This window comes from Lytechinus pictus, chromosome 3, assembly GCF_037042905.1.
Source record: "Lytechinus pictus isolate F3 Inbred chromosome 3, Lp3.0, whole genome shotgun sequence".
Lineage (NCBI taxonomy): Eukaryota > Metazoa > Echinodermata > Echinoidea > Temnopleuroida > Toxopneustidae > Lytechinus > Lytechinus pictus.
The window spans coordinates 56,838,948-56,854,308 of record NC_087247.1 but is presented as its reverse complement, the minus strand read 5'-3'; the positions used below and the strand labels follow the sequence as shown (position 1 = coordinate 56,854,308).

General features: G+C 39.4%; 1 protein-coding gene across 1 annotated transcript; it reads right to left on the bottom strand.

Moving 5' to 3' along the window:
• Positions 1–686: 686 nt before the first annotated feature.
• LOC129256936 (tRNA methyltransferase 10 homolog C-like) lies at positions 687–13,033 on the bottom strand. Its single transcript, XM_054895160.2, has 2 exons — positions 12,951–13,033; positions 687–5,230 (listed from the first exon to the last, which is right to left on the bottom strand). The coding sequence occupies exon 2, from the start codon at positions 5,187–5,189 to the stop codon at positions 3,825–3,827; it is 1,365 nt and encodes a 454-aa protein (XP_054751135.2). The 5' UTR covers positions 5,190–5,230; positions 12,951–13,033; the 3' UTR covers positions 687–3,824.
• Positions 13,034–15,361: the final 2,328 nt, after the last annotated feature.

The following is a 15,361-nucleotide window of genomic DNA, read 5'->3' as shown; positions in this document are numbered from 1 at the left end:
TTGCCATGAAAGTTGCCTTTATGGCAAAGTTACAACAGGTGTAAGTCCTTTGTGAAATGGGCCCCTGGTCTGATATTACATGATAGTCTTATAGGAAATATGAGAATCGACCAACCAAAAATCTAATCTTGAGGCTCTGAAGGGATGGTATTCATCCCGGGGGGGGCACTCAGTATATAATGCATAGTGGGTATGTGCCGCGGAGGGGACCCCCATTTTCACACTCAAATTTCCGTTCCGAGGCATAGCATTTTTGTCTTATTGACACAAAAAACAAAGAAGGCCGCTCCAAGGCATAGCAATTTGTTCTTATCGAGAAAAAAAAAAGAAAGAGATCCGCTCCAAAGCTTCGCATATTTTTCGTTACGCCGTTCCGGTCGCATTGATCCGCTGCAATTTTGGTGAAAAGCGGCCGCCGAGCGCTGTCCGACCATCGTCTCTGCGCTAGCGCACCCGGCGAAGGCCGCGCTGGATGCATCATGCACGCATGCCCGTTCCATAGGGGTACATACGCACGTACTCGCACGCTGGCGATCCGTTCCAAGGACCCCCGTTTTCACAAAATTGTAGTTCCGAATTCCGTTCCGAGGACCCTCCTTTTTACAATAAGCCCGCTCCAAGGCCCCCGTTTTTTGTCTCGCCCGCGGCACACCCCTACCACTTTTTTGGTCGAGTGCCCCCCCCGGGGTATTCATAAGTATAAATGTTTAATGTTTCATTTATCAACTGATAAGCTTAATTTCTTTTCATGTGTTTGCATACTGTAACTTAAGATTTGAAGAAATCATGTATCATGGGACTGGTAAACACTTAACATGAATATCAGAAGTGAAATTTCAGATCAGACAATTGGTATCTTTGGAAGAGTTTTAAAAGGTGAAGAAATAAATATCATCACTGGTTTTAACATATTTTGTCAATATCATACTAATAATTAACATACACGAAAATCAAGTAAAAAAATTATTTGTCCGGGGTCAAACTCAAGGTCAAAGTAAAGGTCAAAGGTCATGACCTTATAAATCGCTCCAATACATTATTTGATGCATGTTTTGGATTCCTCTCTGAATTTCCTTTTGATTGGTACCAGTTTCGTGAAAATTGGTCAACACTTTACGACGTAATGGCCATTGAAAGTTGTAGGTCACGCCCATTTTTGTCAAAACAAGGAGAAAAGGGCGGGCCGTAGCGCGAGAACCGACGGACCGATTGGACTATTTTTTTTGGTTTTGTGCTTGGGCCATGGGGAATTTTATGTGCACCAAATTACAACGAATTCTGAGAGGGCCGGGTGCAAAATTGCAAATTCATTGGGTGAATTGGCATGGAATGACCCAGTTTAAAACATAAATTTGATGTAAAAAGTGATCGCTTGTCCTTTACCCATGAGTTTTGAAACTACTCAAAAATTATGTACACGTGCAGAAGAAAGACTAATGACACTTAAATTAATCCTCCTTTTTATCTAATCTGGGCGCCATTTCATAAAGCTGTTCGTAAGTTAAGAGCGACTTTAAGAACTACTGGTGATCCTTTCTTGTATAATAAATTGGCGATGGTTTAGCGCGTAAGAAGGCATCACCAGTCGTTCTTCAAGTCGCTCCTAATTTACGAACAGCTTTATGAAATGGCCCCCGGGGAAGATAAAAGTCCTCACACACTTTTCAAAGTTGTGAGTCACTGAAATCGTAGAAAAGAAAAGTAGAAATGACAATTAAATAAATGTCATTAGGAACACACTGAAAGTAATACATTGTAATGTAGTATTGGAAAGCATTTGCCATTAAAGGGATGGTCTGGGCTGAAAATATTTATATCTAAATAAATAGAGCAAACTTCACAGAGCAAAATGCTGAAATTTCATCAAAATCGGATAACAAATAATGTAGTTATTGAATTTTAAAGTTTATCAGTATTTTGTGAAAACAGTTATATGCACATGGTTATGAATATTCATTAGGTGGGCTGATGATGTCACATCCCCAATCTCTTTTTTCTTATGTTATTACATGAAATCATAAATGTTTAATTTTTTCATACATGTGTAAATGATGTGTCTCCATTATGATAAAATAAGTTGCAGCAATAAATAATCAATGCACTTAATCAGTTGTCAATCCCATTGTTTTAGTTCTTGGTAGAAATTTTTTGAATAAACCTGATTTCATATATTAAAATTCAAAAGAACAAGTGGGCATATGACATCATCAGCCCACGTAATGAATATTCATAAAGACATGCCTAGAACTGTTTCACCAGAATAATGCCCATCTTTAAAATTCAATAACTTCGTTATTTGTTACCCGATTTTGATCAAATTTTCAGCATTTTGCTCTGTGAATTTTACTCTATTTATTGAGATATAAATATCTCCAGCCTGGACCATCCCTTTAACAATTTGACGCTAGAATAAAATACAGAATTATTTGCTACTATTGAGTTATCACAAGTTGTTTGAATTGTTGTGAAGTATTTTCTGAGGAGCATCCATTATATAGCTTTTCATGCAACTTGAGTCAACTTGACTACTTGATGTGACTATGTCTCTACTCACTTTGCTCAACTTCAAAAGCAGATGGGACAAACTGATTAACTTAGGCACTTTTAGAATCATTGTTAAGGCCATAAAGAGATCTGAATCATTTCAAACTGTCATAAACAGCAACTACATCCCATTTCCACTGGGCCAAAACCATCACCATGCACCACTAATCAGACTATGGCTCAATGTATGACCCTACTGGCCATGTGTCGACTATGTGAACAGTAAATGCTCACCCATGGGAATCTGAATAGGGTCATACCCGGTTGTAAACTCAACCGAAACCTACACAAATTGGTGCAATGCTCACTCTGCAATGACAAACAGTTGTGAAATTTAGTTTATTATGCAATAAAAAAAATCAATTTCAGGGGAATTATAACTAACACTGATTTGAATACTCTGTTGATTTGTGGGATTACGTGCACTCATAAAAAGTGATAAAAGTGATCAGACTAATAGCACTTTAGTGAAGCAGACAGTTGGGATTAAAATTAGGTGGGTACAAATACTGAGCACTTAAATTGCACATAAATAGAAATAACAAATGAAAATGAAAATCCATATTTCATTGTACAAAATGAAACCTGAAATAGAAATACTTTTTGCCCAATTGATCGTGGGCCCAACAGCCACTGTGCAGCGCCAGATCAACGTAGCTCTATCCCTCTAATCGTTAACACTAAACAGGGTAGCACTAACTCCTATCTTTTAACGACTTTTGGTCTGACAGACGAACATCGTACCAACTGAGCCAACACATCGCTTGGTGCCACCAGTTGATGAATCAGACCAAGGTAGGAATGGCATGGAAAATGGGATTCATCAACATTTTTTTATCTTCAATGGTGATCATTTGAAGTATTTATTGTCCAGTTGTTTTATCTTACCTTACCTTATGGGATTGAGGTAAAGATTTGATCCATTGCTAGTCAGTTCTCACTATAAATATGAGTATAATTTCCAAAATAATTAGTTCAATCTGAGATTAACAAAAGGTAAAGGTAAATATATCCTCAGGAATTGGATAGATTCAAATACACATAATCCTCTGAATACTTGAAGATTTTTTTTCCATCACTAACCCCAGATATTTTTTTCTAATTTCACCATTTCATGACCACATATTATAAAACCTGTTAATATCTGTCAAAATTGCAGCTTTTCATGCATTTTCAAGCAAATGATTTCAAAAATAGAAACTATCCTATGTTGCCAATCAAACAATCTGCAATAAATGTTAATTGTTTAGTTTTTATGTCATAATTATCATCTGCACAAATTAATGATCCCCACTAAACCAGCCCTTGGCACCAGAGCTTGAACTAAAGAGTGTACTATCGGTGTCATCATCCACTTCAAGATTTCTTTGTCTCTTTCCAACACCAGATTTTTTTGATGAACCCTTAAATTGCTTTGTTCGACTAGCCACAAAATGCGATGGATTCCTCTGAATGCTGTCATTACTTTTGAATTTCTCTTGATGCTTGCTCTCCTGGTCTTGATCCCAATGTGGACCTGAACGAAGGCCAGCATGCTTTCTCACTGGAACATGCTGCAATGCTTTGACCCAATCACCTGATGTATTCATCTCAATCATGATCTTTATCATCTGATCGAGGGTCAGGTTCTTGGCTCCTGTTGTCCATTGAAGATGCCTGTCCAATGGAAGTCGGGCATGATCTAAACCAAATCTCTTTGCTCTAGCTAAGGATTGTCCCGTATATATAATATTTCTGTCCACCAATGCTCCAATTACATACACCTTGTCACTATCATAGGACTTCATGACATTTGGAGAATCTGCACTAAGATATATGATGTCCTTTTTTGGAAAGACCTCCAAGAGATCCTTTTCAGTATTGTTCACCATAATGTGCTCCATTGCAACTCCATGTAAACGATTCAGTTCATGTAACGACTGGGTCTCTGAGGTTAAGCCAACCCAATGAATATCAAATGGATCCTTTGCGCGTTTATTAGCATTCATTACATGCATGAGCTGCTGAACAAGACTGATTACCTCCTGTTTTCTCATCAAGTTCTCATAGCTGAAATCAAATGCTATCTTAGGGCCAAATTTCATACCAGCAGCAAGTCTCCACTTTTCAAACTGCATGATTGTGTTATTTTGTATGCGAAGAAAGAAGCGATTTGGAAAAACATCACTGTCTTCATCAGAATCCTGTGTTTCTTTAACTAAAGCTCTTTGTCTTGCTTTCTCTTCCCTTTTCATCTTATCTTTCTTCTTCAACATTTCCTTCTTGAACAGAAACCTCAAAAATTTCTTCCGACCTTTTTTTGAGGTGAGAGTCAAGAAATGTTCAATATCTGGATCAGAAATCTTCTCTGGAGCTTGCCATCCTATAGCTAGAAGTTCTGAAATTTCCTTTCGTGTCTTTTCTTTTATATACCCATCCTCGGTATCATCCAACCTATCTTGATCATGAGAAGACTTGTCATTTAAAAAGCTGTTGGTCTCATTCCTTCTAATGACTCCCCCATGTACATATACAAAACTTTGTAGTCGATATACATCACGTTTATGAAATGGTTTTATTGGTCTTGTGAAGTTATTACTCTTGGACAGCATATGGCAATGATTGCTTCCAAATTTGATGCAACGTGAAAGTAGATATCGAAACATCTTTCCATGTCATTCATCCGATATCACTGAAGAGTAAGGACCTGAAATTAATAAAAGACAAAACAATGATAGATTCTGCATTCAGTCATAGATTTTCTCATTTACTTGTGGTTAGGGCAGAGTGAAAATTAAAAGCCATTCAAACGAGTTAACAGCACAAGAGTTTTCCTATTTTGACAACCATAATACCGTATGAAAAAAAAACAAAAAAACTTGCTGAAATTTTGCATTACATATCTTTACATCCATGAAATGCTTACTTTCCATATTTCCTAAACATTTTTTTTTTCATTTAGTTGGAAACCATCAAGAAAATGAATATTTCCTTCATTCTTGACTCTGAACCATCAGTTTCAGTTGATGTCACACTTGAATATCATCAATAAAAGCAATAATAATCACTCATTTATGAATCCTCCTTGAGCTGAAAACACATTTTGTAATGATAATCGATATTAAACAAGAAATCACATTTTGGAGCAATTTTTGGTCTGACATGCATAATTTTTTGTAATTTTGTAAAAACATACCAGGCTGTCACAAATTTGGTCTTGAAATTTGCGCGAGACTTGACATGTACTGAAAATAATCAATCCTCATGAATTAGTCTTATTGTGAACTAGAAATTTGACGTGTCCAAAGGACACAGATGCCCCCGCTTAACGCGATCATACATTCATTCAATATGATCAAACTTAATATCGTGCAGAAACCAATATGCATATATATAATGAACAAATTTAGACCTTTGATCTTAAGACTCGCCCTTTCCATAATAATCTCTGACAGAAGATATGACAGTCAGAGAGATGTGTTATTATGTGAGTGCAACATGTTGCCCGGCACCAAATATATAGAGCCGTCTGCACCAGCCAGAGTTTTCCAATAAGCACGCTATTTCTGATCCGGCAAATTATCCGATCTGAACAATCTAGAGATTATTTGTAATGGAGACGCAACTATCGCGCTAATTCGTAGGATTAATCTCGAGATTGCAATCCCAAGTCAACTTGGGATAATTTGCAAAATAGCGCGCTATTTTACAAATTATCCTGCTAATTCGCAGGTGCAGATGCACTCTGGATTATTTATTCAGGGTGTCAGACCATAATGCATCGATGCCTCGCTCGAGCAGGAATCGCTCTTATTGCGGTGATGGAGACGGGGTATCTTGAATCACAAGAGGGCCGATCGGGCTAAAATCTCAAGATTGAGCAAACTCGGGCTGATGCAGCACCGCCTCAAGACTAGGACGCAGATCACAGTTTACAGTACTCAAAGTCAGGCCTTAATATGTGTGTATCTATATAAGCAATATTGATAAGGGGTAATCCCCTTACTGTAACCAGCAATTTGCAATATGTTCAAGCAGAAAGATTGTTTAAAAATGCCTACAGGTATCACTGTGAGAAAGGTAAATGGTGCCATGAAAAGTATTTAACAATGACCTATGGGTGATCTTTGAATTGCAGACATCAAATTTGCAGTTGGCCTGTATTTTGGTGTCATCTACCCACACACCAAACATTTTTAATATATGTAGAATATTTCATAAGTTATCATGCGGAAACCAACTCGCATATTTTATGAGCTGTGACCTTTGACTTGCGGACTCCGAATTCGAACTTAGCCTGTATTTTGGTGTCATCTACCTACACAACAACAATTTTTTTAATCCATTGAATATCTTAAGAGTTATTGCACGGAAACCAAGTGGGGGAGGGGGGACAGGGGCAACGCTTAATGGGGGGGGGGTAGTCTGCTGTGCAAACCCCTCAAGTTATGGATCTGAATGGATTATTAAAGGGGAAGTTAACCCTGACAAAAAGTTTATTGTAAAGCTAGCAGAACAAAAATAATAAAAACATTTGTGAAGTTTTGAAGAAAATTTTTCAAAGATAAAAAATAAAAGAGTTTAATTTTGGTTTTGCAGAGTCAAATCGAGCAGCTTCCCCATATGTTGTGTTTAAAAAAAATAAATCATCATCAGTGTACAAACAGAAGACAAGCCTGTAAAGACTTCCGGTCATTCTTTCTGGTAGATCTTGTTCCTACTTAAAGGACAAGTCCACCCCAACCAAAAGAACTTTCTCAAACTAGGATGAAAGACGTCTGGTTCAACTTTACAAGTCAATCATACGACCATCTTTGGAATACTACAATAGTGTATGGCACCCCTATCTTAAGAAAGACATAAAACTTGAATAGATCCAACATAGAGCAACCAAACTGATTCCTAATCTAAAGAACTTGAGCTACATCATCATCATGTACATGGAACGACTGAATAAATTAAATCTATCAATGATATCCTACAGGAGAAATAGAGCTGATATGATCTAAACGTTTAAGATTATCCAGGGCATAGATCTGGGGGGGGGGGGGGGGCACTCAGTATATAATGCGTGGTGGGTATGTGCCATGGAGAGACCCCCCATTTTTACACTCAAATTTCCGTTCCAAGGCATAGCATTTTTATCTTATTGAGAAGAAAAACAAAGAAAGACGCTCCAAAGCATTTTCTTCTTATCAAGAAAAAAGAAGAAATCCGTTCAAAAGAGCTCTTCGCATATTTTTTGTTACTCCGTTCTGGCCGCATTGATCCGCTATAATGAGCTGTATTTTTGGTGAATAGCGGCCCGCAGAGCGCTGTCTGACCATCGCCTCTGCGCGAGCGCACCCAGCGCCCGTGCCGCAAGGCTAGCTGCATGCACGTATGCCCGTTCCATAGGGATGCATATACGCACTCACACACAGGCGACAAGTTCCAAGGACCCCCGTTTTCACAAACATTTGTAGTTCTAAAGACCGTTCCGAGGACCCCCTTTTTTACAATAAGCCCCTTCCAAAGCCCAGTTTTTTGTCTCACCCACGGCACATACCTACCACTTTTGTGGTCGAGTAACCCCCCCCCCCCCGGCATAGATGATTTGGACTGTACAAACTTCTTCAAACTTGACACTAAACCTTGGACAAGAGGTCATTCTTGAAAACTAATCATGTCAAGAGCACACTCAACACTCAGGCAACGGGACTTCTCGCAACGAGTAATCAACCTATGGAATGAATTACCTACTGAGGTTGTAAATAGTAACAGTATAAATGCATTCAAATCAAATCTAGAGAAGGCCTGGAAAACCAAGTTTAATCGTTTTGACCCAACACAGAATTCTCATAACTCATCCAAACCCACACATACATTGTAAAATTGTTGAGTTCAACTGAGGACAAGTTCAAAGAAGATGCAGAGGGGCAAATAAGTTTTATACTTTATGCCCAACATCAAGGTAAAAAATGAAATTATGTAGATCTATTTTACATTACAAAACATATGAAGCAACTGCTTGTATATGAATTATGATGTTACAATTTAAAAAAAAAAACTAAAATTTATAATAACTTTCTTAATCTCTGTTGGATTTACTTCAAAACCTCACCAACATTTTGATTAATTGTTCTGGTAGATCTATTTTTACAACAAACTTTCCTTCAGGGTGAACATCCCCTTTAAAGCGGTCTTAAAGGAAAATGGTCTTTTGATGGTTTTTCGACCCGGGGGGGGGGGGGGGGGGGCACTTCTATTGACGAGTGGATAACATGCGCGACTATGGGGTCTCGAAAAGCACCCTAAACACGTATTTTCCATTCTGAAAATGCACCCCTTAACAAGTATTGGTGTGTGAAGAAACCTTTAACAAGTATTGGAAACAAAACTAATAGGCCTACTCTTGGCAAGTATTCCCTGAATTGAACCCCTAAACAAGTACAGCAATATTTTAATTATGTCACGAACCTTTACCTACATCGTTGGGTTTAGTACAGCCCCACCTCCCACACCTCGCGCAAATCGTACTCTAAACACGTAGTGTTGACTCTTGGGGCAAAAAGTACATCCTTTACAAAACGATTTAGTCATATTTTTTATACCATCGCAAATTTTACCCTAAACATGTAGCCTCCTAGCAAAAATAGATACCCCTTATTCATTATTTCAGTGTTTTTGACACCCTTATCACGTATGTAACGTGCCCTATCTTGAAAAAGACATCCTTTTTACGTGTTATTTTGGTCGTGCATGGCATCCACTCGTCAATGTAAGTGGCCCCCCCCCCCCCTGGGTCTTTCAATGAACTTTCAGCAGTCTCTCAAGATTTTGGCAGAGATCACTGCTATTGACAGACCAGGCAAAGTCCATGGAAAGAATTCTGAAAGATCACTTGTTGCATAAAACTTAAAAGATCTTTGAAAGACCATTGAAAGATCTATATAAGAATAGTCTAAACCCAGTAAGACAAGTACCAATCACTTTTATTGAGTTCTTTGACTATTTGAGGGGTCTTTCTGAGCCATTCCACAGAGATGACATGACAAATTCCAGTGATCTTGGAGACTGCTGTAAGACCTTGCCAATTTTTTGGTCTTTGATAGGTCCTTCAAAGGTCCCCCCTCTCTGTGGAATGGGGGCACATGTCAATGATCGATTCCCCCACCCACCCCCACATCATGTCAATGATCAAATCCCCCACCCCCCATCCGCGCCTAGTATGGTGTAGATCTAGTAGTAGAGTCAAGTAGACCTACTCCTGATCCCGTGAGTATTCACCAGGGGCCGTATTCTGAAAATTGTCTTAAGAGAAATATTCTTGTATCTTTTCTTGCTTGTACCTTTCGCCGAGCGCGTATAATGTCAGAGCTAGAATTATGCATAAAGTTAAAAACTGCGCATAAATATTCCTTTGCGCAAGATAACAAAGATAAAAGGTATTCTGAAAATTCTCTTATCTTCGCGTTCTGTTAACTTCCTTGCAAAATACAAGAAAATTTACAAGAGGTACATGTAGGGGGCTATTGTAACTTATTGTTGCATGCGATATTTGTCTGTCTGTATGCTGCAATAATTATTTCTTGCTGCATCCTGCAAGAACATCATGTTTTACAAAAGGAGACATTCCAAAGACATTATAACGACAGATTGGTAGACTTTTCAGCAATTAAAAATTGGAGTTTGAGACGATAATCTTTCAGAGAAAATATGTCTTTGAAAAGAGTCACATGTATTTTCAGCACAGAAGCGCACAAGCAGAAGCGTCGGGGGCGCAAGGAAATTACGCCTCATATCAGCAATGCGCTTTATTTTTTCAGAAGAGACGCTTCTATTGGTTGACCTAGCATATAACAAGCAGTAATGATTGGTTAATGAAATATTGGGCGTGGTGTCCATGGTGTCAGAGATAAAATAGGTGACATCCTTACAGAGATAAGTCATAACTTAGACAATTTCCAGAATGCCAATTGGCAAGACTTCCATAAATGTATATCCCCTCCACTATTAAAAATTGAATAAAAAATATGGAGGTTTATCGAGAATAATCTAAAACATATATCCAAGAGATTTAGGATGGAAAAGATGGATACATACCAAAATATGGCTTTATTCTGTCAAAATCTCGAGTGTGTGTAATTCCCGGTCCCCGGTAATACAATACTGCAAGAGTTTTCAGGATTAAAGGAGGCAGTCAGTGTAGCTTGAAACCTTCCCAATCATGGCATCAGTTTATTTAGTCAGAAAAACAATAGACTCTACTACCCAATACTCTTGTCTTGACTAGTCGTAACATCGGTTGATAACCGTTATGAAACCCATGGCTTTCAACTATTCCTGCTAGCTCAGTAAGGTGACAGACTGGAGATGCTTTGTTCTGCAGCGAGAGGTTCGAACAAGACAAGGAAGTCTAGACTCTAGCTTTCTACCTCGGGCGATGTTCGTGCAGGCTCCACTCCACTTCACTACCGCTACACTCCGCACCACCTACCCGAACATCGGGACCGTGAACCATTTCGGATATACCGAGTCACAAAGGTGGGATGGCAATCATGATAATCTTAAAAATTAAACAAAAAATATGTAACGAAAAAGATGATTGACTTAATATCTTACTCTACACCCGTATTTCACTCCGTTTCCATCCTCCGGTTATCCTCAAAATTGGTGATTTTGGGCCAGTATCTATTTCCTCACACGTATTAGGGTGTCTGAAGCCACACTGAAAAGTGTCAGCATAAAACAGGCTAATTTAGGGGAAAATATGGCACATTTTTTCAGGGAAGTTCAGGCTACTAGAAAAATGTGATCTGAATTGATTATTAACTTGTGTTTGGCATGTATGGAAAGAGAAAATTCAGGGGCATCTGTTGACAGTAAGGACAAGTTTATATGATCATTTTAAATAAGGATTTAGAGATAAATTGCAAACCCTTATTTTTGTGTGTGTTGAGATTGCCATTTCTCCATGCGTTTTCTATGGGAAAATGAAATTTCTGTTTTGCACAATTTTTTTAACTTTGTCGCAATTTTTCATTGTGATCTGGTTTCCAAATCTTTATGAAAATCATACCATCAGATAGAGCATAAAAAATCCTATTGGACTCTTTATGGACAAGTTTTTGGCATTAATAATAAATATATAACAGCTCTCGGAAGCTAAAAATTTGGATTTGTGTGTGTCCATTTCTTAACTACACAGTCTATGGCAGAGAAATGCTGAAAATTTACCTAATTTCATTCTTCTTTTTTGCAGCCAATAATTGGATTTTTTTCGAAATTTTTACATTTCTGTCAGTCTGAAGGTAATTTCTCTTCAAATTCACAAAGAAAATGTGATATTTTCTTGAAATAAGAAAAATAATTTTTTTCTCCAGACACCCTACACGTATTATTCACGGCCGATTTCAAAACATCGCATGCGATTGCGATCGGTCGCAGGTCAAACCAATCGCGATCGCATGCGATGTTTTGAAATCGGCCGTGAATAATACGTGAGGAAAAAGATACTGGCCCAAAATCACCAATTTTGAGGATAACCAGAGGATGGACACGGAGTGAAATACGGGTGTAGAGTAAGATATTAAGTCATTCATATCCCTCGTTGTATTTTTTTTCTTTAATTTTTACGATAACCATGATTGCCATCCCACCGTTTATGACTCGGAATATCCGATCTAGTTCACTGTCCCGGTGTAGCCCCGGGGGGGCCACTTCCATTGACAAGTGGATACCATGCGCAACCATGGGGTCTCGAAAAGCACCCTAAACACGTATTTTCCATATTGAAAATGCACCCCTTAACAGAAAATAACACGTATTGGCATGTGAAACCCTACCCTTAACAAGTATTGGAAACAAAACGATACTCTTGGCAAGTATTCCCTGAAATATACCCCTAAACAAGTACAGGAATAGTTTGTCACTGGTCCTTCGGTCGTTGGTTTTACCTTTTAATACACATCATTTGGTTTAGTACGAACCCACCTTCCGCACGTCGCGCAAATCGGACTCTAAACACGAAGTGTTGTGGCAAAAGGATATCCTTTATAAAATATTTTAATTTTGTTTAATCATCCCCGCAAATTTGACCCTAAACACGTAACTTTTCTAGCGAAATACCACCCCAGGGGCCCAGGGCCAGGCCAGGCTTTACATTACCGAGTGCACGATACGCTCCGCTCCCGGGACTCCGCTGCCGAAGCGAGGCCAAGGGCCCGGGCGAGGCGGCGGAGCAGCAGAAAAGGGCATGTCATGCACGTGCAAGGAGATCGAGTGACCTCTGAGTCTGACTCTAGTAAAGAAAAGTAAGACTAAGAGTAGCACAGTGCTTACTCCTAGGATTTTCATTGCCTACTTTGTATTTTGAAGTAAAACTGATAAACGGCAATGTACATGCAAATATTTTGGGTTAAAACCAGTAGGATCGTTAAACTTACTATCAAGATTCCGGAGACGACGCGTCGTCGTCCGCTTCAGATTTCACAGTTTGTCTTCATCAATTAACACTAGAGGGCGTCAACGCAACACGATACTAGTATATGGTCCATCCAGGAGCCGTTTCATCAGCTGATAAGGCGACTTTAAGAACGACTGGTGATCCTTTCTTTCGGTAAATGACATATATGGACCATTTAAATGTTCGTTGGTGATTATTTATTTAAGGTTCACCGGTAGCTCTTAACTTACGAACAACTTTATGAAACACCCACCTGGGGGTGTTTCACAAAGATTCGCTCTTAAATGCCTAGCTGCCAGGGGCGTCGATCCATTTTTCAGATGGGGGGGGGGGGGGGGGGGCAAAATCATGAATCAACGTTCCAAATAGGCGCTCGATCACACAAAACAAACTAACTCACACACCCCCCCCCCACACACATAGGCCTCTCTCTCTATAAATATATGTGACTCATGAGAAAGAGACACATATCTCACCAACAAATTAATGCGAGTGCGAGCTGAAATTTATATTTACAATGATCTGAAAATAGGAAAAAGGTACCTGTTTAGGACTGTTTGTAGTAACTCATGAGGAGGATACATATATCACTACACAGATAATGCGAGTGCTGAGAGCGAGCTGAAATTTCTTTAAATTCTGACCCGAAAGCATGATACTCTAAGGATTTTTGGTACCAATGACTAAGATGGACGGGGGGGAGGGGGGGGGGGGCACTCAGTTTATAATGCATAGTGGGTATGTGCCGCGGAGGGGACCCCCATTTTTACACTCAAATTTCCGTTCCAAGGCATAGCATTTTTGTCTCATTGAGGTCTCATTGAGAAAAAGAACAAAGAAAGCCGCTCCAAAGCATAGCATTTTTTTCTTATCGAGGAAAAAGAAGAAATCCGCTCCAAAGCTTCGCATATTTTTCGTTATGCCGTTCCGGTCGCATTGATCTGCTACAATGAGCTGCAATTTTGGTGAAAAGTGGCCGCAGAGCGCTGTCCGACCATCGCCTCTGCGCGAGCGCACCCGGGCTAGCTGCATCATGCACGCATGCCCGTTCCATATAGGGATGCATACGCACTCACACGCTGGCGATCCGTTCCAAGGACCCCCGTTTTCACAAATATTTGTTGTTCCAAAGCCCGTTCCGAGGACCCTCCTTTTTACAATAAGCCCGCTCCAAGGCCCCCGTTTTTTGTCTCGCCCGCGGCACACCCCTACCACTTTTTTGGTCGAGTGCCCCCCCCCCCCCCCCCCGGGATGGGACGTATCTAAAAGAGCAATAGATGTGAGCGCGAAGCGCGAGCTGAAGATTTTGATATTTCAATCTGAAAAAATGACTTTTTAATGAAGAACAAGATATATATCCAACAAAAGATTATTGCAAATTGAAGCGCGAGTTTTTTTTTTAGGTTTAGAACTGAAAACGGGACATTCTATTCACCTATTTAATCCTGAAAAGTATGGGTTTTTACTACAGAAATGATGCGAGCGCGAGCTGAAAATGTGTATATTCCAATCTGAAAAGCGGACATTTTGAGCACGATTTTAAATAAAGAACGACTTGTGTATCTCGATCTCGCTTGCTAATTTATGTGTAACATTACAATCTTATTTTATTTTTGTACATGCGGAATTATTGTGGGGGGGGGGCAAAACGATGTTTGCCCCCCCCCCCCCGATATTTTCATTGGTGGGGCGATCGCCCCCCTGCCCCCCCCCCAGGATCGACGCCTCTGCTAGTTGCGTGCAGTATTAAAGGCATGACCGCAATGGTCAGATCATGCCAAGAGGACGCGCAGGACTGCGTATTGATCAATAAGATTGCGCTTGCATATCATGTATGTGTCGGAATTTAAGTGCAACTCTTAGTCATTCTTCAATCTTTGTGAAACACTCCCCTGGACTGAAATATTAGTTCGTGCTAGATTATTTCCTGAAAAAAAAAACAAGTGAGAATGTAGACCTACTATTTTCAGGGCAGCCAGACTCTGGTAATTCTTATGTTGTATACAGGCCTATTTTCCAGCATGCATGCTTTAGGATAATTATTAAACTATTGCAAGTAACTATGAACACACACACCTACTCCTGACACACATACAGACACTCACAAACACTCTCGCATACAAACGTTTCTACCGTTATGTATGCTTATATACATAGATATGTTAAGCAAAATGAAGAGACAAGAAGAAGCTACAAGCAATTTTATATACCTCAAGAAGAAAGCGGACATAATGTTGGAATGTTGGGTACTATTGCCTTTTAATATTGCAGGACCAACAATGCAATCGCAAATTGATTATACAAGGCATTTGTGTAATAATGGAAAGACATTTAAAGTTCCTCACATGCTTCATTGCAATTAAAGAAGAATGTAACTCTTGAAACCAGTTG